This window comes from Vicugna pacos, chromosome 8 (genome assembly GCF_048564905.1).
Source record: "Vicugna pacos chromosome 8, VicPac4, whole genome shotgun sequence".
Lineage (NCBI taxonomy): Eukaryota > Metazoa > Chordata > Mammalia > Artiodactyla > Camelidae > Vicugna > Vicugna pacos.
This window is the reverse complement of record NC_132994.1, coordinates 56327604-56347872: the sequence shown is the minus strand read 5'-3', so window position 1 is coordinate 56347872 and position 20269 is coordinate 56327604. Positions and strand designations below refer to the sequence as shown.

The window sequence follows — 20269 nt, the reverse complement described above, 5'->3', positions numbered from 1 at the left end:
GACTTAACTAGGTCCTCTGGCTCAGGGTCTCTCACAATCCAAGTGTCAGCTGGGGCTATAGTCATCCCAAAGTTGGACTGGGGAAGGATCCACGTCCAAGCTCATGTAAAGGCTTGTTGGCAACATTCAGTTCCTCCCTGACTGCTGGCACAAGGGCCTCAGTTCCTTGCAGGCTGTTTGTTGGCTGAAGGCTCCCCTCCCCATGTGGGTTTCTTCACAGCTTAGTTCACAAAGTGGCAGCTAGCAAGTGAGAGGGCAAGAGAGGGCAGTCAAGATGGAAGCCAGAATCTGTGTGACAAAGTCTCAGAAGTGATATACTCACTTCTTGATTAGTCAGAGCAGGAGTCAGCAAACATGGGCAGCAGGCCATATTTGGGCCACCACCCATTTTTGTAAATAGTTTCATTAGAAGATAGCTAATGACATTTATTTATGTACTGTCGGTGGTTGCTTTTGTGGTACAACAGTGGAACTGAATGACTGGGAGAGAAACTACATGGCCCACAAAGCCAAAACTGTTTACTGTCTGGCCCTTTACAGAAAAAGTTTGGCAACCCCTGCATTAGAAACAAGTCTAGCCCACACTTGAGGGAGGAGAGTCACACGGGCACGAATACCAGGAAGCTGGGGTGGTGGGAGCCATTCTAGAAGCTGCTACCACAGTGCCTGCCGACAGGTGGGGACTTGGCAAGTATTTGCTGAGTGAGTAAATGAATAATTGCTCATGTCTACCAATTTTCTAAATTCAAGGGCTGAAAAACAAATTGCTAGCCAAGAAAAAGCCAAATTCCGTCACTGATTATTAGGATTTGAAAACTGCGTCACAACTGTGACAATTTATCAACCTGTATGATCTTCTTAGTAAATTTCCATCATTATGTCAAATGAGTTACATGGTAATATAAACTTATAATTAAGTTTATACGTAGATCTGACAGATTGTTCTCTCATGACATCAGCAAATTGGAAGAAAGGGTACTTATTTGAGATTAGAATTCACTCTGGGGCAAGAAAACTTATTGTGAATTAATGTTTACAACAGGGGAGTTACAATACCTTCTAATACCAACAGACACTCCAAAACATAAACGTACAAAACCAAATTCTCATCCATTTTTCATCTTTTCTCAGTATCCTTTCTCCAAAAGCCCGATTACTGTACCACAAAGTTCTTCTTTGATCACTTAGGATTTCTCGTGTTTTACACAAAGCAGTGTATCCACTCTAGGAAGAGTAAAGGGCCTGTTGCTGCTTTGCTTACAGCCCAGTTTTCCACTGAATCGAAACTCCAGCATGAGTGACACAAACTGGAGACCTCTTTCTTCCCTCACTCTATAAAACAAGGGCTCTAAGTGCTTCTGAAGTTTGGCGAAAAAAGCACTAAAATAAGAGACCCCAATCTGTGGCTCTTCTCATGTTTAACTGGATCCAAGAAGCATGGTTAGTAACAAAATCAAAGTGGGAGGAAGCAGGTAATAGATGTTATATTTAACACCCTACTTTTTTGTGAGTAGCTATTCTGACTGGCAAGTGTTAGTAATTCTCTTTCCCATACCTGAGCTTGTTTAATCCTCCCATTCACCCTGGGAGATTGATTACAGAGGAGAAGAACAGAGTAAAGAAAATTGTCCAGAAGGTCACACAGGTAGTAACTGGCTATCAAGTTTGAAAATTATACTGGGTTTTTCTAAAAGTGTGAGTGTAACTTGAACTGGATATATGACCGCTATGGGTTAATTTGGGATTACAATTTCTATTTGGTGCCCGACTATTCTTTACCACTGACATATCAAGGAGGAATTCAGCCATTGCCACTGGCACTCAGTGCTCAGGGAAAAAAGTGGGGTGCCTGTTGTGTGACAACCAAAGCCAGATTAAGGGGTGAAATTGGTAGGCAATTGCCAGTCCATACAGAGAGCTAAATCATCACTGGAATAAATCAGAACCATGTTGTTATTAACTGTTTCCACAGATGACTGGTTACACAGCCGGAGGAATGTAAATTAGTCTCGTCCTGCTCCACCATATGAGACACTGACTTGGGAGTGAAGACGAAACAAAACATTGTTCCTTGGCACAGAGGTACCTACATTTGAGTACTTTTGCAATTCACTCATGCATGTTGTACAATGATTCGTTTATTATCTAAAATTTAACTCCTTAAATATGCCTCCTCTGAAGTTGTGTGGTTCTAGACTGCAGAAAAGAACTAGAGTATAGGAGAAGTGAGGGTGATAAGTGAAAAAATAGAAATGAAAGATAATTTTTATTAAATGTACAAATAAATAATAAATAATGAAAGTAATAGCATATTTTGAAGAAATCTACCATATTAAAAGCATGAGAGGGGATAGGAACTACCATCCTTGTGAGCCAAAACTGGACATACTCAAATGCTGGCTAAAATTAAAATTGCTATAAAATTAAAATTATAGCAAGAAGCGACTGTATTATTTACATTCAAGAAAAATAAACAGTTATTGTTGTTCTAAGGCTTTCAAGTTTCAACCTCCCCCCCCTTTTACCCCATAGAAATAACTGTTTTTAGAGCATGATTTTTGCGGTTCCTGAGGTGCACAAATGTCAAGATGGGCGTGAAAACGATTCCTCGGGTTACGCTGAACTTGAATACATGAGATGTCAGGATATTCTGATACGATATGTGGCAATATTTATTAATAAGCAGAGCATGAGTACTTTTAAAAAGATGAATATTCATAAGTACCATGATTTTAAGATTTCATCCTCTCGATCTCTGAGCTATTCATGAATTTAATCCAGTTCATCAAATCTTGGCATATTAACTCTCAGTGCTACACAGTTCTAACCACAAACTGTATTCATAGTAGAGTCTTTGTATTTCTGCTTCACTACCTCCCCACCCCTCACCCCACTTCCCACGTTTCGGACTCCGGACTCCATGGTAGGAAAGAGGGAGAGAACTGGCAGGAGGGAGGGAGTCCTTGTGAGCCAGTTTGGAAACCTATGAAAATCAGTGCTCAGTGACTTAACTCCATTTCTGTCCCAACCGAGCGTTCTGCAGGAGGTAAGAGTTTACTGGTCACAGCCCAATTCAAACCTGACCCTAGGGCAGGGATAGTTTTCTTCTCCCAAGCGCCACTTCAGCCTTTTGGAAAATTATGGAGCTGCTCAGCTTCTCCAAGGTCACCAGGGGAGCCCAGTGAGGGCGCTGCCTAGGGTCTTCCCGCGGCTGCACGGGAACTAAACCAGCCTGCGCACTGGGCCCCGGGCCCCGGGCCCCGACGGTCCCAAGCAAGAGCTGTGAGGCCGAGAAGCCAAGAGCTTTACCTCTGACAGCTGGTGGAGAGACCCGGCTCCGGGCGGATGCTTGCTCTTTGGACCGCAGAACGCAGGACCCCCAGCCGCAGCCTGGGGAGGGGGCGGGGCCGGCAGCGGCCCGTCTCCATAGAGACCTGACAACACGGCCCCGCCCCGCCCCGCGGGCCCACGGCTCCAAGTCACCTGCACCCGCGCCTTCCCCGCAAGAGGGCCAGAAACCGGCTCGCCTGTGGACCACGCTCAGAGCGTCCGTGCTGCACCGGCCGACACCTCCCTCTCCACTGCTGCTGGTTCCCCGTGACTTTGTCAATCTCCAGGGAGTCTGCAATGGAATCCTGGGCGTCACTGCAGGTCCCAGAAGCCCCTGAAGGCACGGAGCAGAGGGGACAGACCCAAGAGGCTTGGATACTGAAGCCAACATTTGCTTGGTCTCAAAGCCAGGAATTTTAAGGCTGTGGCGTTTCGTATCTTCAGCAAACCCTCAGAATATTTTAGTACTTACTATTGCCAATTTTCACATTACCCAGGAGGTACCAAAACCAAATCAACATCTTTCTTAGTTTCTAATGGTTCTAGTCAAAATGCTTCTACGTATTTATTGTGAAGACTCTAAGGTTTTTTTTTTTATGTAGATAAATAGTTACCGCCATGGGAAGATGTTCACAACATGAAAAGCATGTTAGAAAACCATCTATTTTTTTACTATCTAATTTTTATAAATAAATGTCTGTTTTAAGACGCCTGGAAGTACATTAACAAACTTCTTTTAGTCATCTGTAATTAAAATTTTTCGACTATAAATATGCAACATCTGTATAATAAATAATAAATGTTAGTCTAATCGTTTTATTCTAATCCAAGCACCTCATTTTTTTTCTTGTTGCCTTTAACATATGCTCAAATTGTGTGAAAGGATATAAATTAGATAAACTAAAAATTTGTTACCTGGGACCGACATGGGGTTCCTTGACACAAAGGACAAATGAACCAGCTGAATAAACAAGGTTGATCTGCCGCTCTGTCACGAATCCACAGGAAACAGCTTTTGCTTTACTCTTATCTCAGGACTCATCCAAGAAAAACATGTCAAATGGCAGTTTTCTTTTGCTCTGTCAGACCTTAAAATGCTTTTTCCCCTGGAATTCCTATTCTCTCAACCCAACAGAAAAGTTTTGAAGGGTGCATTTAATGTTCTGGTGATTTTATTTTTAAAAGGGGTATACAAAAGACTGATTAGAGAAACTGATCAGAATTCTTTGAACTTCGAATGCCAAAAATTACTGAAATTGAGATTTTTTTTTTATGTTGTTCAATGGGTCCCCCACCCTCCCCATTTCCAAATAGGTGCTTGTTACTGTGGCCTGGAAACAAGGAGGAAGAAGCATGGGCCTCTTCTCCAAGATGAAGGCAATAAATGCTATAAATGGATAAACATGTGGTATATCCATACAGTGGACTATGAGTTGGCCAGGAAAAACAGTATTGATACAAGCTACAACGTGGATGAACCTTGAAATCTTGAAAACATTATACTAAGTAAAAGAAGCCGGTCACAAAAGATCATGTATTGTATGATTCCACTGGTACAAAATGTCCAGAACTGGCAAATCCATAGGGACAGAAAATAGATTACTGTTGGCAAGGACTGAGGCGTTTGAGAGATAGGGAGTGACTGCTGATCAGTTCCCTTTTGAGGTGATGAAAATGTTCTAGAATTAAATTACGGGGATGGATGCACAACCCTGTCAATCTACCATAAACCATTGAATTACACACTTTAGAAGGGTACATTTTACAGCATATGAATTATTTCAATAAAGCTGTTTAAAAGCTAACGTTAACGTTAATAAGCTACTGTTTGCTGAACATTACTTGCGTCAGTTATTGTGCTAAGCATCTTATGTGCACTTTTTAACTTCCTGCTCGTAACTACCACCACAAGCTGGTTATTAACCTCATTTTCTAGATTAAAAACAAAAAGACAGAAACAGTCAACATAAATGAACTCACAGCTAAGGGGCAGAATGGGGCTTCCAATCGAGATCTAAGTAAGGTCAAAGCCCATGTTCTTTTCATTTTGCCAATATTTAAATGTGCACAAGGTGCAAGATTTGCAAGAAAGTTACAGAACCTCAAATTATATAACAGTTTACCTTTGAGGATTGAACCCTTGTATTCCCAGATTGAAGACGACAGGTTTCTCCAAAACAGACTAAAACAATCACTTTATTAAAAATAGCAAATTTCACAGATACTCATTTAACATTCTGTTGTCACTGGCCATTGGCAAACACACCGGGCGTGTGTACTGATTGTCTAATGTAAACTGAAGCTGGGCTGCCACAAAAAGCCTGGGCATCATCAGCTTACGATCACCAGGGGGCGAAGGTCTGGTGAGCTCAGGAGGGGCAATCCTGCAGCTCTCAACAACACTTAGCACGATGCATTTCAAGTATAACCCATAAGGCAACAGTACAGCGCGGAGCAGCAAAACCTCTGTACCACATTTCCTGATCAAGCCTTCAGCAAGGCCTAGGCCTCCAGTCACAGTGACTTACGGCAAGTTTACTAAAAGCAGGATGTGAAAGCAGTCACTGCACTTTAATTACTTTTAATTCCTTATTGTGGAAGATGATTCTGCTACTGGATTCAGCTGGAAAAGTAAAGAACACCGCTTTTCTTCGAACCACGAGACAGCAACTACGTTTCACTTTAGCTGGTAGAAGTATTTGGAACATCTTGTGCATCTGCCAAGTGGAGTTTTTGTCTGAATTCATCAGTTAAGAAGATTTTCATTCTATAATGAGTACTTCTTTTAAATTTCTGGAAATTACATTCAAGAGCTGAGAGACAGAGATATTAAAAAAATAAACATGTTTAAAGGGAAAGTGCCTATGTTGTTATTGAGAAACTTGGATGTGGTAGGATAATTTTTAAATGTAGTTAAGTAATTGTACTATGTCTAGAATTTGTAGACTTAAAAAAATCACTATATCAAGACTATGTTCCAGGTTCTAATGGAGCACAGAATTATTTTAATGTAGCAAGAATAGTTCTCATGGTAAGAAGCTAATTAGAGGCAAACATAAAGTGTACTGGATTAAAAAATTCATTTGAGAAGGTAACATCATTTTATCATCCTCAGAAAAACAATTTCTTTGTAAAAATCAAAAAAAAAAACCCCAAAACATAAAATCATCATAGCTCTAAAACTTTTCCTATAATCCTCTGAATTTTCAAGAAGATTGGAAATAGGATGGAATTCTTACATAATTTATTCCCTTCTCATTGGTGCCTTTCATTTTCCTCTTTCATCTATCTGACCCACTTGCCACCTATTTTTCAAGCCTCAATTCAAACAATGGTCTGGATATACTGAGGACAACTAAATGCTAGCAATACATGTATAGCAGAGATTTGCAAAAAATGTACAGACATGAGCTCTGCCATCAAGGATATTCTTGTTCACTTGGAAGGCTGAGATTTAACACATATAAAAATCAACAGATAATGAAATAAGGCAGAATGTTAGTTTGAGATACAAACAAAAAAGCTTTATGGAAGTGGTCCGCTTGAGTGTTCTTTGATAAGGAGAAGGGGGAGGCCAGAGCAACTCTAGGTAGAATGTACAACCTGAACGAAGGTGTTTAGGTCAGCATGGAAATAACCTGCTCTTGGGCATCCAGAGAACCACTAGGTGGGAATGAAAAATATTTCAGGATATATAGGTTGTAATCAAATTATTGAGAGCCCTTTAACAGTTTGACATAGTAAAAAAAACTTGGCAAGAAGCAGGAATGGCAAGATGAAACTGATGTTTTAGGAAGAATAATTTAGTGGCAGTGTCTAAAACGTACAGCAGCACTGTCCAATAGAAATATAATGTAAGCCACAGATATAATGTTTAAAATATATTTTATTTATACTAACAAATCAGGAAATTATCATTTCAACACATAATCATTATAAAAAATATGATACTTTACATTCTTCTTTTCATACTAGCTGACTTCGAAGTCAGGTGTGCGCATTATATCTGCAGCGCATTTCAGTCCACGCCAGCCAACACCTCATGTGCTCAGGAGCTACTTGGCTAGTGGCTGCCATACTGAACAGTGCAGCTCTACAGTTTCCAGAGAACAGAAATTTGAAAGGTTATGGAATTAGGTGATGAGGGTAGAGAATGAAGGAAGAACACAAGATAGAACTGATAATGCCCGACAACTAACTGTAATTAAGTGATGGCAAATCATTTCGTGTCCCTGTACCACCTAAATGGCAGACAGTGCCAGGACTAACGTCTGCTATAGTCACAAATGAATTTTTAAATAATCCTGAAGATTAAAATAGTAGGGGAGTTGATGATGGCGAGAAAAATCAGGGGGGAAAGTATGATTACAGAGAGGACTTTACAGATGAGGAAACTAAGGTTGCCAGCCTCTGCTCAAGGTGACATGGCTGCTTACCAAGATTTGAAACCAAGTCATCCAAAGCCAACACTCTTGGATTCTACCATCATGCCTTATCTCACTGTGGTGGCTGAAGCAAGGAAAGTGTTGAGACGAATAAGTCTAAATGTTTAACAAAAACTCAGATGAGAGGATTAGAGTTCCATAAGTGTCAAAAGCATAGAAAGGATATAAAGCTTAAAACAAATACAAAGAAGAAAAAAAAAAAGAACCAGGAACTTCTAAGAAAAGCCCCTTAAATAACTCATATCTTACCCTCATATTGAAGTCTTTCTTGGCAATGATATCTTAAATGAACATCTCCCTATGGTTTATGTGGCTTCTCAAAACTTTATTTTCTTCATCAGTAGAATGGGCAGTATAACACCACCTACTTCCAAGGGTAGGACCAAATGAGGTAATGCATGTAAATCCCTTCGTATAATGCTTAGCAAATAGTAGGAATTCAGTAGAGGTCAGCCCTTAATGACTATTACTGGATTTATTCATATCTTCATACTTCTTAACTGTTATTATTGCACAATTCAGCAATTAATAACAGTATATATGTTAAGCAATAATAGTAATTTTTATATATATTCTATACGGTTTGGAAATTTTCATATACTCATCATTATATGTAGCAATTACCCCATATCACATAAGACACTCTGAGATGTTAATCTGCCGAAGGTTACGTTAGCAAAATGTGGAACCAAATTTCAAAAATCAAATCTCTTAACTCTACAACCAGTATCCTTCCTAGTGGTTCAAAGAGATGTCTCACCTCTCAAATTATTTTATAGGCAGGATTATTTCTTATTATTCTTATATATCTCATAGTGTACCTATCACTGTGTTCAAAAATACATTTTGAAAAGTTCCTGAAATAACTGGTCTAAGTTGAAATGTCAAAACCTGAGTATTTCACATGTGCCTTGGTGATTTCCTTTATGCTAATTTTATGATACACTTTTTTATGCATCTAAAATATTCTATGCAAAAATATTAAATCTAGTATAGTACAGTATGTCTGCTATCCAATTTCCATTTATCTTAAGAATCTAAAGTTCAAAATAATTTATATGGCAACTAGCCTAATCTATAATTCTCCTGATTAAATTTAAAATTTTTGTCATAAAACTCCAAAAACAATACAAGGTAAAGTGCAAACCATAAACAAACAAAATTTCAGCAAACAAAAGAACTAGGAAATTCCACTTAGAGACCAAAGGGAAAGAGAGAGCCCCAGTAAATAACAGTAGGTTTCTTCATTAGATTGGGACTAGTCACCAGAAATTATAATTTGTAACCTTTTCACTTTTGATGTTAAGCAAAGGATACATGGAAGAATTCAGTTCTTCTAACTGTAACACAAACAAACAAATTTAATTCTATTTTTTATAAGATAAACATCATAAATAGATAATTGTTAAAAATACATTATTAAATAAATTATTTCTCATTTAAGCTTTCTTTAAATAAAAAAGCAAATTAGAAAGAAAAAACTTTCCAAAAAATTTCCAGACTGGGAAATTCACTTATGCAAAATAATATTAAAGTAGCTTTAGTATTTATGACATAAGAATATGAAAAGAGAAAACTGTATAATAAAAACTGAAGTTTTCTAAGTATTAAAAACTTGCTTAATTATAATCGTCTCTAATAATAGCTTTTAAAAGAAAAAAGTCACCATTTTAATGATCAAAATAAAGTCTTTAAAAAACTTTATGGATTAGAATAAGATTCCACGTGATAGTCAGTTTTTAGTATGAGATAGAATTAACCATCCCTATTTTACAGAGAGAAAAACCTGAGTTACAGAAATATTAAATTGCCCAAGGTTATACAGCTCTATGCAGATCCTGAACTAAACAAAGACTTACTGGTTTCAAATTCCATTTTCAACATACCACGAGTGCAATTACAAGTATAGGTTCAAAATTTTAAAAGTATGGGCATATAATTTCTCTCTTATTTATTCAAAAGATAGAGAAAAGCAAGAGAAATTAACCATTTCTGTTATGGGTAAATATGGACTCTGAAACTAAAGTGTGTTGAATTCAATTTTTACTTATTTTTGTTCCAAAAAAGATTTCAAGAGGCAAATTTAATTAACGCTTTTCAATATAAGAATCATATATGGTATTATGGGTTGAACTGCATCCTCCAAAAATTTATGTTTTAGTCCTAACCCCTAAAACTTCAGAATGTGACTATATTTGGAGATAAGTTTTTAAAAAGAGGGAATTAAGTTAAAATGAAGTCATTAGAATGGGCCCTAATCCAATATGACCAGTGTCCTTACAAAAAGAGGAAATTTGGACATAGGCACCCATACATAGAGGGAGAATGCCATGTGGATCTGAAGACCTCCTTCTACAAGCCAAGAAGGGAGGCCTCAAAAGAAACCAACCCTGCTGACACCTTGATTCTCCAGCTCTGAGCCTCCAGAACTGTGAGAAAATAAATTTCTGTAGCCTAAGCAAGTCTATGGTACTTTGTTATGGCAACCTACGAAATTACCATAAACACCAAACGTAGTACAAGTAACCACCACCTGAGTAAATAATGCAAAATGTATCAATCATGCCAGGATCTTTTGACACACTACCTTCTATGACTTAAGATTTTATATAGGTACAGAAGCAAGTATTTTACTTTTAGACTTGCCAGTATCTCAGAAAATATGCTTAGATGTAAATATAATTTCCTTTGAATATATTTCTTTAAAAAAAGAATATAAAGTATAATAAAGTACAATATATTTCTTTAAAAAAGAATATAAAGAATAATAAAGAATATAAAGAATGTATTTCTTTAAAAAAAGAATATAAAGTACAATGAAACTTGAAAACATTACACCAAGTGAAAAAATCCAGACATAAAAAGCCACATACTTTGTGATTCCCACTTATATGAAATGTCCAGAATAGGCAAATCTACAGAGACAGAAAATACACTGGCGGTTGCTACGGGATGGCAAGGGAGAACTGCGAGGGACAGGAGTTGTTTTTTGGAATGATAAAAATGTTCTGAAATTAGACAGTGGTGATGTCTGCCCAACATTGTGAATATACTACTAATCCCTGAATTGTATACTTTAAAATTGTTAAAATGGTGACTTTTATCTCAATACAAATTTTATTAAGAAAAGAATAAAGAAAGAGAGCCATACGCACATCAGACAGAAGCCTATCCAGATTGGAGTCACTGGCTGTTTTTCTCTTATCCTCAGGAAGTTCCTCTAACTCCCCATAGAGCTCCAAATTCAAGCGAGCTAATTTCTCCTGCATTCCCCGAACATGTTCCATCTGTTCAATGGAACATTCATTTCCTGGGGGAACATTCCAGGACATCAATAAAGATTAGGATAGGTCAAACTAACTGTCTTGAAAAACTTCTAAATCCTAGGTGCTTAAAAGAAATCGGTTTTCTTTGTTTTGTAAATTACATTGTTAATGACTGCATATTTTCTGTGTATAATTATAAATCAAACTTCTGACCAGGAAAACAATAATTTAAAAACTGATCATGGACATTAAAAAAATCATATAGAAGAAAATTTTTAAATAAAATCACCCCTTAGGTGGTAAAAAAAAATTTTCAATATTGTCTATAGAAGTTTTAACACCATCTATTCATCTCCTATTTGACAACTGCCATTAGAATTGAGTAACTCAACATTTTATAATAATCTGAGTGAATTTAAGAGTCCTATAAAAATTTCAGTCATCAATCATTTTACCAACCATGTATTCCTCTTTTAGGCAATATAAAAGATACTTATGAAGCATGAAGAATGTTATGAAGCATGAGAAACACAATGTACAAATAATAGTGAAAGACAACTTACTGCTTTAGCATTATTTGTTGATTATGTTGCTAGAGAATAGGTTCTTGCCTAGCGCAGGAAAGAATTCAAGAGCAAGGCATGTTAAAGTGAAAGCAAGTTTATTTAGAGAGAGACACACTCCATAGACAGAGTGGGGTCTGTCTCACTCAGAAGGGAAAATGACTTAGGAGATACATACGCCCACAGGCAGAAAGCTGGCTGTCTCCAAAGGTGAGAGGGAGAGAGGCCGAGAGGTGTGGGATGTTTAAAGTAAAAGTAGATACACACTCCACAGACAGTGTGGGCTGTCTCAGAAGGCGAGAGAGAGAGAGAGAGAGAGAGAGACCGTGAGATGCAGAGTTGTTAAGTTTTTATGGGCTCGGTAATTTCATATGCTAACAAGTGGAAGGATTATTCTAACCACCTTGGGGAAGGGGCAGGGATCTCCAGGAATTGGGCTCCCCTGCCCACTTTTTGAACTTTTATAGTTAGCCTAGGAACTGTCATGGCGCCTGTGGGTTTGCCAAGAGGCTCAAGGTCTACTGGAAGTCAAATCTTCCACCATCTTGGTTCTAACCAGTTTGTCCTGTCCTCAGTTGCTGTGTCATTCCTCCAGTGGTTGTGCCCTGCCCTCTTCCCTCCTGTCTCAATTAGAGTCCTCTGAGGTAGCATTATCTGCCCAGACCAACTAATGTATATATTTTCATTCAGTTTAAACACAGCATCTGTAAGCTCTCCATATTACTATTTATTTTTCAAAAAAACTTTGATTTCCTCAAAGGTATAATTTAATATAGTTTAGCCAAAGGTGAAGTACATAGCTGGAATCAGTATGAATTAATAGAAATTATATTTTCCTCTGGCCAGCTTTATAACATCTTCGTAAACTGACTATATTACATTAAATTAAGGACTACTACTAATTTTGAAGCTAGCTGCAGCTCTTTCAAAATCATCCTTCTTCACAGTAAAATATCTCACATTTCCTCAGGGAAGAGTTTTTTCATAAATTGCTATGAAAACTAGAAGTGCAATAGCATTTTTGAAAAGCAATCTGGATACTTTTATTAAAATTAAAATTACATATATGCTTTGATCCAGCAATCTCACTCATGGGAATCCACCCTAGAGAAATAAAAACATCCACATAAGGATATATATAAAATGATGTCCACCACACCATTGAATTTAGTGATCCAAACTGGACACAAAGTAAATGACCTTCAACAGAGAAATGGCTGAATAAACCAGGGTACATTCACAACTTGGAGATTATGTAGCCATTGGAAAAAAGAGTGAATTAGAGCCATACCAGGTGGCATAGACAGATTTTCACCAGATACTGGTTAGTGAGGAAAGCAAGACATTGAAAAGTGTCTACAAGACACTATTTGTATAAAATAATGAAAACAAAAATCTTTGTGTATGTGTGTGTGTGTGTGTTTACATATGTGTGTATATATATATATATATATACACACATGGTTAACTGGTTGGGGGGGCAGGGGAAGTAGAGGAGGTAAAGGAAGGGATAGGGAAGCCAAGTAAAAAAGCAGGGGAAGGAAAGACAACACTTAAAAAAAGAAGCAATATCTATGTTGATGACATTTATGCTTTTGAGTGAGATTCCATATGTGTGCATTCAATAATTTTTAATTACTCCTTTAAAATGCAGGTAAATAATTTTATCATTAGAAAAAGCTTATAAAGTAAGCTGCAAGCTTAACATGAAAAATCTGACCATACACTTTGCAGATTCACATACAAAAATACCTATTCAGAGTTTTTATTGGAACAATCAGTTCACTGTTCTTATGTCTTCATGAAAGAATGAGAAAACCAGACTCATTAATATTTGAAAGCCAGGAATCCTGGGCAAGAAATAAGCTTAGGCTTGAAAGGGTAAAGGAAAGTGATCCTGAGTCTTTCTAAAACTAAAGCACTAAATCTAAAATACTTCAGTTGACAAAGAGTGTCTCTTTTGTTTGTTACACTTTCAAGGTACTTATTCCATAATAGCAATCCTACTTTCACATTTCAACTAAACCTCCCTCTTTAAAAAAAAAAATTTTTTTTCCTGAAATTTTAGAAGGCAAATTATATTCTGTGACAAATGAAATCTAGAGTGATTGTGTTTTATGCCTCTGTACATTTTTTTTAATTAAAGAAAATGACACTTTAAAAAAGAATTGCAAAACACATGCAGAAAATAGGGTGCAAACATCTTGAAGAGAAAAACAGTAAAGAAAAACACCTATGAATTACCGAATGCCTGGAGTTTTCCAGAGTGGAAGTCATTCAACAGGCTGAGAAGCCCCCTCTCCATCTCCTGGACGTCGGAGACGTCGGTGAGAAAGGAGTGCTGAATCGGGGTTGACTGAGCGCCTTTGCCTTCTCCACCCTGAGGTTTGGTCTTTTCTTTCATCACTCTGTAGAAATCATGCAATAAAAAAGTAATTGTGTATAACTATCTTTAAAAAGAGATAATTATATTCTTTCAGGGTGTTCTAGATTGAGCAAAATTAGTAAATTAAATGGAATTTCCATTAAAAACAAGATAGCAGAATAAAATCCATACAAAATAAAACCAATAATTTCAAGCCAGACACCAAAATAACAGGTTGTGAAAAATCTCAAAATAAATGTATAAAATATAACTTAGTAAGGTATATAAAAAGCTTAAGTAACATATTTTTACAAATGCTAATTTTTTGGACTGCAAGAAAACTGAAAAGAGAATTACTAAGTCTTTTTCCTAGCCTATGTCTCATATTCATTTTTCAGTAAACATATTATGCCTTTCCCATCTCAACTTTATTCAAGCTATTCCTTGAACTATGGGTTGTTCAAGTGGTTATGGGCCCCTGATCTGTAGCTCACATGGTGCCAGATACTCAGTATACAAACATGCACCTGACATCAGTTACTGCACTGAAGAGTGCCCAGTCCAAGGAGAAAGACAGACATATAAATTCATAAGCACCATGTGACACAGTGCTAAAACCTGTTACCATCCTTGACGCCTCCAACTTCTGGAGGCCTCACATGCAGACATGAAGTCCTACTGATTATACCTGTAACGATGTCCAATCTTGCGAGTTCTCTCCTTCTCTACAGCCACTATCCTACGGCTTGACTGAACTACTCCAACAGCTTCCCAGCTGGTCTCCCAGCCTCTATGTGCTGTCTCTGAGTCCCATTCCCTCCCTAGAGAGCAGCCAAGTCAATTTTTAAAAAGTAAAATCAGATGAAATGATTTACGTAATTCAAACCCTTCAGTAGTCTGATAACCGTAAGAAATACTCTCTTGTCTGTTGATGCTCTAGACATCTTGAATCTCTTCTGCTTCCTAGGAATCCATTCTCTCATCTACTTACAGCTAATCCTCTGCTACATTAGCATCCTTCCCCTCACTGCCATCTTTGCCAGGCTACCTCCCACACATCCTTCAAGTCTCAGTTTAAATGTTATTGCCTCTGGAAGGCCTTTTCAGGACCCCTAGACTGTATGAGTTCTTACCACACATGTCTAGCACATGCCAGGCTCTCAGACACTTGAGTGATGCTGCTATACACAGTGTGATACGGAAATGGAGAAAAAGAGCAGTTAACTCAATCGAAGGGCAGCAGAGAAAACTTCCTAAGGTGATGTGTGAGTGAAAGTTAAAGTCTAAGTAGGAGTTAAGGGTAAAAATGGGAGAAGGGTTTGGGTGTTGCTTTATAACCCCAACACGTACCACAGATCCTGATGTACACTTATATTCAGTACTCAGTTAATTTCTAAGTAATGCTGCATGAAGACGTCTTCCCCATGGTGTACTCACCACAATACGGTAAGGTAGATGGGGTATACGGTGGGGGTGCAGAGTAGGGAAGGTGGCAAGGCAAACTAATTCTCTTGAAAAGCAATCGGCTTAGAGCATAAAGGCTGTGACAGCAGGTCAGTAACAGTGCTTCACAAAGCAAGCTCTGTAATTTTAGATACATATTAGATTTCATACCACTACCTAGTACCTTGATATACAAAGTACTGTCCAAGACCTGTACCATCAACATTACCTGTGAGCTTACTAGAAGTGCTTAACAGAAGTCCATCCTGGACTAACTGATTCAGAACCTGCATTATAAAAAGATTCCTGAGAGAGCTGTATTCACACTAAAATCTGAGATAAACTGCTACAGACCCTCAGGTTTCAGTACAGCGAATATATTTTTATCTTTCAAATTGGAAGTTTTATCCAAGTACCTATTCTGCATCAGTTCATCACTTAACAACCCTCTCAAAAAATAAAAATAAAAGCCTGTTTCTTCCCACTTCAGTGTTTTTGATCATGGCCCGATACCCCACTTTATTAAACCAATTCAACAATTAAAAAGAATTCACTGAAATTAGACTATATGCAAAGCCCCACTCTCAGTCCTGCCAGGCACACAAGCCCCAGCCCTCAGGAAGCCTACATTCTAGAAGAGGATAGAGAAATAAAAGTACAAGGTAGAAAATGACCATGAGATATGAGCAAACAGATGCAAAAGTTTGGAAAAAAGTTTGGAAAACAGATGCAAAAGTTTGGAAAAAATCGCTTGGCTTTTTTTCCACTAACTATAACCACATTCAAAATCTGACTCTAAATTAAACTCCTCCAGGAGGAAAAACCCCTTTGCGATCTGATACTGTAGTCAAAAGAAACTCTCATAAATCTTGTTGTTTCTCACTTAGTCCTTATTGGGATGTTCTTTTCCAAGTGTCTCTCACTACGCCCCGTTTGTTTCCTCAGAGACTGTGAGATCATCATCAAGGCGGCAGTCTTTTTTCTTTTGTGTAAACATGGTGGCTACCGAGTGCTACAAGCATCACTTCCTTACTTGACTCTTCATGATGAGCTTGGAAGTTTACTTAATCATCATTAGGAAGAGGATTGAGATTATAAAATGCATTTTCTCTAAAGATACTATCTTCCTTTCTAAATATCTAACACTCCAAAATACTCACACACATGCAGCAGTAACGTGTAACACATTTAAACGTGTCCCTCCTGTTTCCTTTAAAGCCTTAAGACAAATGGTGTTCACCAAATGTTAATAATGATTACTTCTGGGTGGTGGGATTTTACTGTTCTATGTTTCTTCTTTGAAATTTTCCTGTGTTTAAATATTCACAATAAGTACAAATCATTTCCACAAAAACAATGAATTCATTCTTTAAAAAAAATAAAACTACCAAAGTACAAACACTCAGCTTAGTTTAAAACAAACAAACAAACAAGCCTGTATCCCTTTTTCCATTTCTGGCTAGTTTATCAACTTGTCTACAAGTTTTCTTGCTTGTGTATTTTAATATGAGACAAAGTGAGGGCCTTAAAACTAATCATTCATTTTGCATTTTCTAATCTCTATACACTGTCATCTTCATAATTTTTTTCTAAATGACATATAATATGTACCTCTGTTTTAAAAGTTAAGCCAAGAGAAAAAATATTATAAGAATTAGTGGATATAATATTTAGTTTAATAGTATTTTCCTGAGATAACATGAAAGAAAAGAATTCACCTTTTTAACTTTGGTCTCTGTGAAGTTGACTGTGATGCAGGATTTGAAAATCCCGTGCTTTTACTAACTGGAATGGCATTTTTTTTGGCATTAACGACCTGAGCAGAATGGGCACTAAAAGACTTAGGACTCCTCCTCTTCACTTTGCGCTCCTCCATTGTTTTAAGTTCCTTATTGCACCAAGGCCAGCTTCTTATGACCTAAGGAAACACAGCACAATTATACACATAGCTACAGTATGTCGAAATGAAAGGGGTTCAAAGACCCACTTTATGGGCTGAAAGAGGATCAAGAATTTCAGAGGTCATTAGAGAAAGTTAGAATAAGGATCCCTTAAGTTCAATCTACAGTACTAAATACACAGAAGTCCTAAGCAAAATGGCCTGGCAAACAAAAATTTTGTCACCGTTTTCTTTATTCATTCATCCCACAAATATTTGCTCTCTTCACATGTTAGGCACTATTCTAGGCATTGGGCAAATGGTACTGTGCAAGACAGAGTCCCTGCCTTCAAAAAGCTGACGGTATAGGAGAGCAACACATAAACATTGAACAACTCACCCACATGATATTCCCAGCCTGACTCAAGCTTTAAATGGCCTTCAAGTCTCCTTTCTAAAATATATTCTTTAAAAAACCCCAACTAGATTCAAACAGATGTATAACTGACATGGGGATCTGCATTTTAACTAGCAACTAGAAACTTTATTTCAACCACCAAGTAGAAATTCAGTTTGTCTAGAGGTCATCTGACTCTAGTTCCTTGATCAAGTGAAGGAAAATAAAATTCTGTAAAATTAAGATTGTTCCGTGACTACTTTGAATTTACTTTCTCTACCTGTTTACAAGGAAACATAAAACTTTATTATGTATGTTTAGTTTTGCCACTATCAAGAAAGTTACTCTATGAAGTTACAGTTGGTCCTTCCATGCAGAATATAGTGAAGGTTTTCTATTTATCCAGTGCTTTCCCTTACTTTATGTATTAATCAGCCTTATTTTCCTAAGAGCACATTTAAAATTATCCTTCCACATTTCCCTTTTATTTATGAATAATATAAAATTATACTGTTTCATGCATCATAGGCTGAGAAACTTTTTTTATTTTTTATTTTTCTTGATAGAGGTACTAGGGATTGAACCTAGGAACCTGTGGGCACAGGCTCTACCACTGAGCTACACCCATCCCCCAGGATGAGAAATTTATATGGCTGTTCACCTTATTAGACTGTAAAGTGCCTAAGGCCCATTAGGCCTTTTATTGTACGTTGTGTTGAATTTAATCCTGCTATGTCCATTCAAAAAGGCTCAAATCCATCGATGTCACTCCTAAAGTAATTACGCAAGAATTTCCGTAAAAACAGATTTTTCTGCTATCGTCTGGACTTGGTGCTTCTAGCACTGTTATTTAAACCACTGAGCTCAGTTGGCTCACACTGACTTTAGACAATCGTAACTAGAACTATGATACCTCCAAGGAACCAAAGGTTGTAAAGGAAAGGCTCCACTGCCCAGTCTTTAATCCCAGATTAAAAAAAAAAAGTAAATCCACTTAAATCTTGGCTAAAAAATTTTCCTTTAAGAAGTATTTTTAGCAACAGACATTTTGGGGTGTTTCAGCATGCAACACAAACTAAATGTTTAAAAAATAACTAAATAGAGAAGGGGGATTCACTTTTCCAAAGAGGCAAGGATCTGTATAAATTTATACAGTGGTATACAGTGGTTTGATACACAAACACAGTGGTTTTCGAATTCAGTGATGCTTATACACAGCTGCAGGTACAAGAAAAAAAGTCTAGGAAGTAAAGTAATGTAAATAAACCAATAGTGGTCTAAACTAAGATGTTCTGAGGGGCCAGGGCTCAAAAATCATCCTTTTTTGGGAGGTAACATCTCGACAACAAGAGCACTGGAATCCTTCTTGTATACCAATCCCAGGAATCCAAGCAGGACCATTAGGAGTCCCTCTTGACTTCGCTTCATTCCCCTTCTCCAAACAATCAGCCGACACGGTGACCCTTCATTGCCCAGAATCCAGTCGTGGCCAGAACGGTGGTGGGAGCGGCCTACAGGGGGACATTGCTGGGGTGCCTTTGCTTCCCCTTCATACCTGAGGAAGAAGGGGATCGGGGTCCTCTTCCTCAATCTGCAAAGATCCCGGGGCTTCCGAAGCCACGGCCGCACCTGCAGCCGTCAATGCTACCACTGCAGCTTGAGCCGGGGTCACATCCCGGACCCCGCGCCTCCACAGTGCCCTTTGTTTACGGAAGTGACGTAAGGAGGCGGAGCCTCCGTGCCCTAGGCGGGAGACTTTCCTCTTCCGGTTCCGCCACTGCCGCTCCCGTCTCCGCCCCTGACACCGCATTGTTTCCCCTGTCTTGCCTTCAGCTGTGCCTTCGAGGAGCGTAGAAAGGAGGACCCATAGCTGGGCTTTTATTCTAGGCTCTTGTGGCTCAGAGGCGACGAGGGTAAGGTTCGCAAATGGAGGCAAGAATCGGAAATGTAGTACCCCTTCCGGAAGCTGCCCCTCCTCCTCCACAAGCTGCCCCTCCCCCTCCGCGAGTGTCTGGTCTCACGCACTACAGTTCCCAGCATGCCGTTCGAACAACCTTGGAGGCGGAACCAGTGTCGCCATAGCAACTGTTCCGGATTGTTTCCAATGCATCGCTGGGATTTAGCAAGGTAAACCAACCTTAGCTTGGAAGGCAGCATGAAAAACCGTGATTCTGTTTAGCGACCCCCGATGCTGAGTTCCTAAATGAAATTCTTTTCCTCCTATTATAAGTAGCTACTGTTAAGGCACTTGACAGACGTTGTCTCTAAACCTCACTGCAATCTATGAGGTAGGTGTTAGAACCCCTGTTTTAGAAGTGAGGAATCTGACACTCACCAAGGGTAATAAATTCACGTCTCTCTGTCGTCGAGACAGTTATTCACTACACAAACTGCCTCTGAAGAAGGAATTGAGGGTTGAGAGAGAGAGAACTATCCTAAATAAAGGGAGAATCCATGTTTTTATTCCCTAGCTGGATAGCCTTCCCCGTGTGTGTTTTGGGGGTGAGGAGGTTTTAGGTTCACAGACCGTTAGACTAAAGAGCCTGGAGAGCACCACATACTTCTCCCGCATTTGCTAATG

The 20269-nt window shown here is 38.3% G+C and overlaps 2 protein-coding genes and 1 long non-coding RNA gene across 6 annotated transcripts in view; 1 reads left to right on the top strand and 2 right to left on the bottom strand.

Annotated features, from left to right (window-relative positions):
* The window catches only part of ECT2L (epithelial cell transforming 2 like), a 63286-nt gene extending 59856 nt beyond the window's left edge, over positions 1-3430 (bottom strand). For 2 of the 3 annotated variants that reach the window (XM_072965918.1, XM_072965920.1), the window contains exon 1: positions 3310-3430. The gene's annotated coding sequence lies outside the window, so the exon portion shown is untranslated. The remainder of the gene's footprint in view (positions 1-3309) is intronic. The other variant, XM_072965919.1, reaches the window with a different exon arrangement.
* Positions 3431-5895: 2465 nt separating this feature from the next.
* CCDC28A (coiled-coil domain containing 28A) lies at positions 5896-19598 on the bottom strand. 2 transcript variants are annotated; one of them, XM_015247314.3, is made up of 6 exons: positions 19244-19591; positions 17131-17330; positions 13849-14012; positions 10931-11085; positions 9093-9115; positions 5896-6067 (listed from the first exon to the last, which is right to left on the bottom strand). In XM_015247314.3, exons 1-6 carry the CDS (start codon positions 19496-19498, stop codon positions 6013-6015), a joined length of 852 nt encoding a protein of 283 aa, XP_015102800.2. In that variant the 5' UTR covers positions 19499-19591; the 3' UTR covers positions 5896-6012. The 2 variants fall into 2 exon arrangements, with proteins under 2 accessions (XP_015102800.2, XP_072822018.1); XM_072965917.1 differs by lacking the exon at positions 10931-11085 and having other exon boundaries at positions 19244-19598.
* A 13-nt stretch (positions 19599-19611) lies between these two features.
* Positions 19612-20269, top strand: part of LOC116281484 (uncharacterized) — a 32308-nt gene continuing 31650 nt past the window's right edge. The window contains exon 1 of the long non-coding RNA XR_004190931.2: positions 19612-19815. This is a non-coding gene — a long non-coding RNA (uncharacterized lncRNA). The remainder of the gene's footprint in view (positions 19816-20269) is intronic.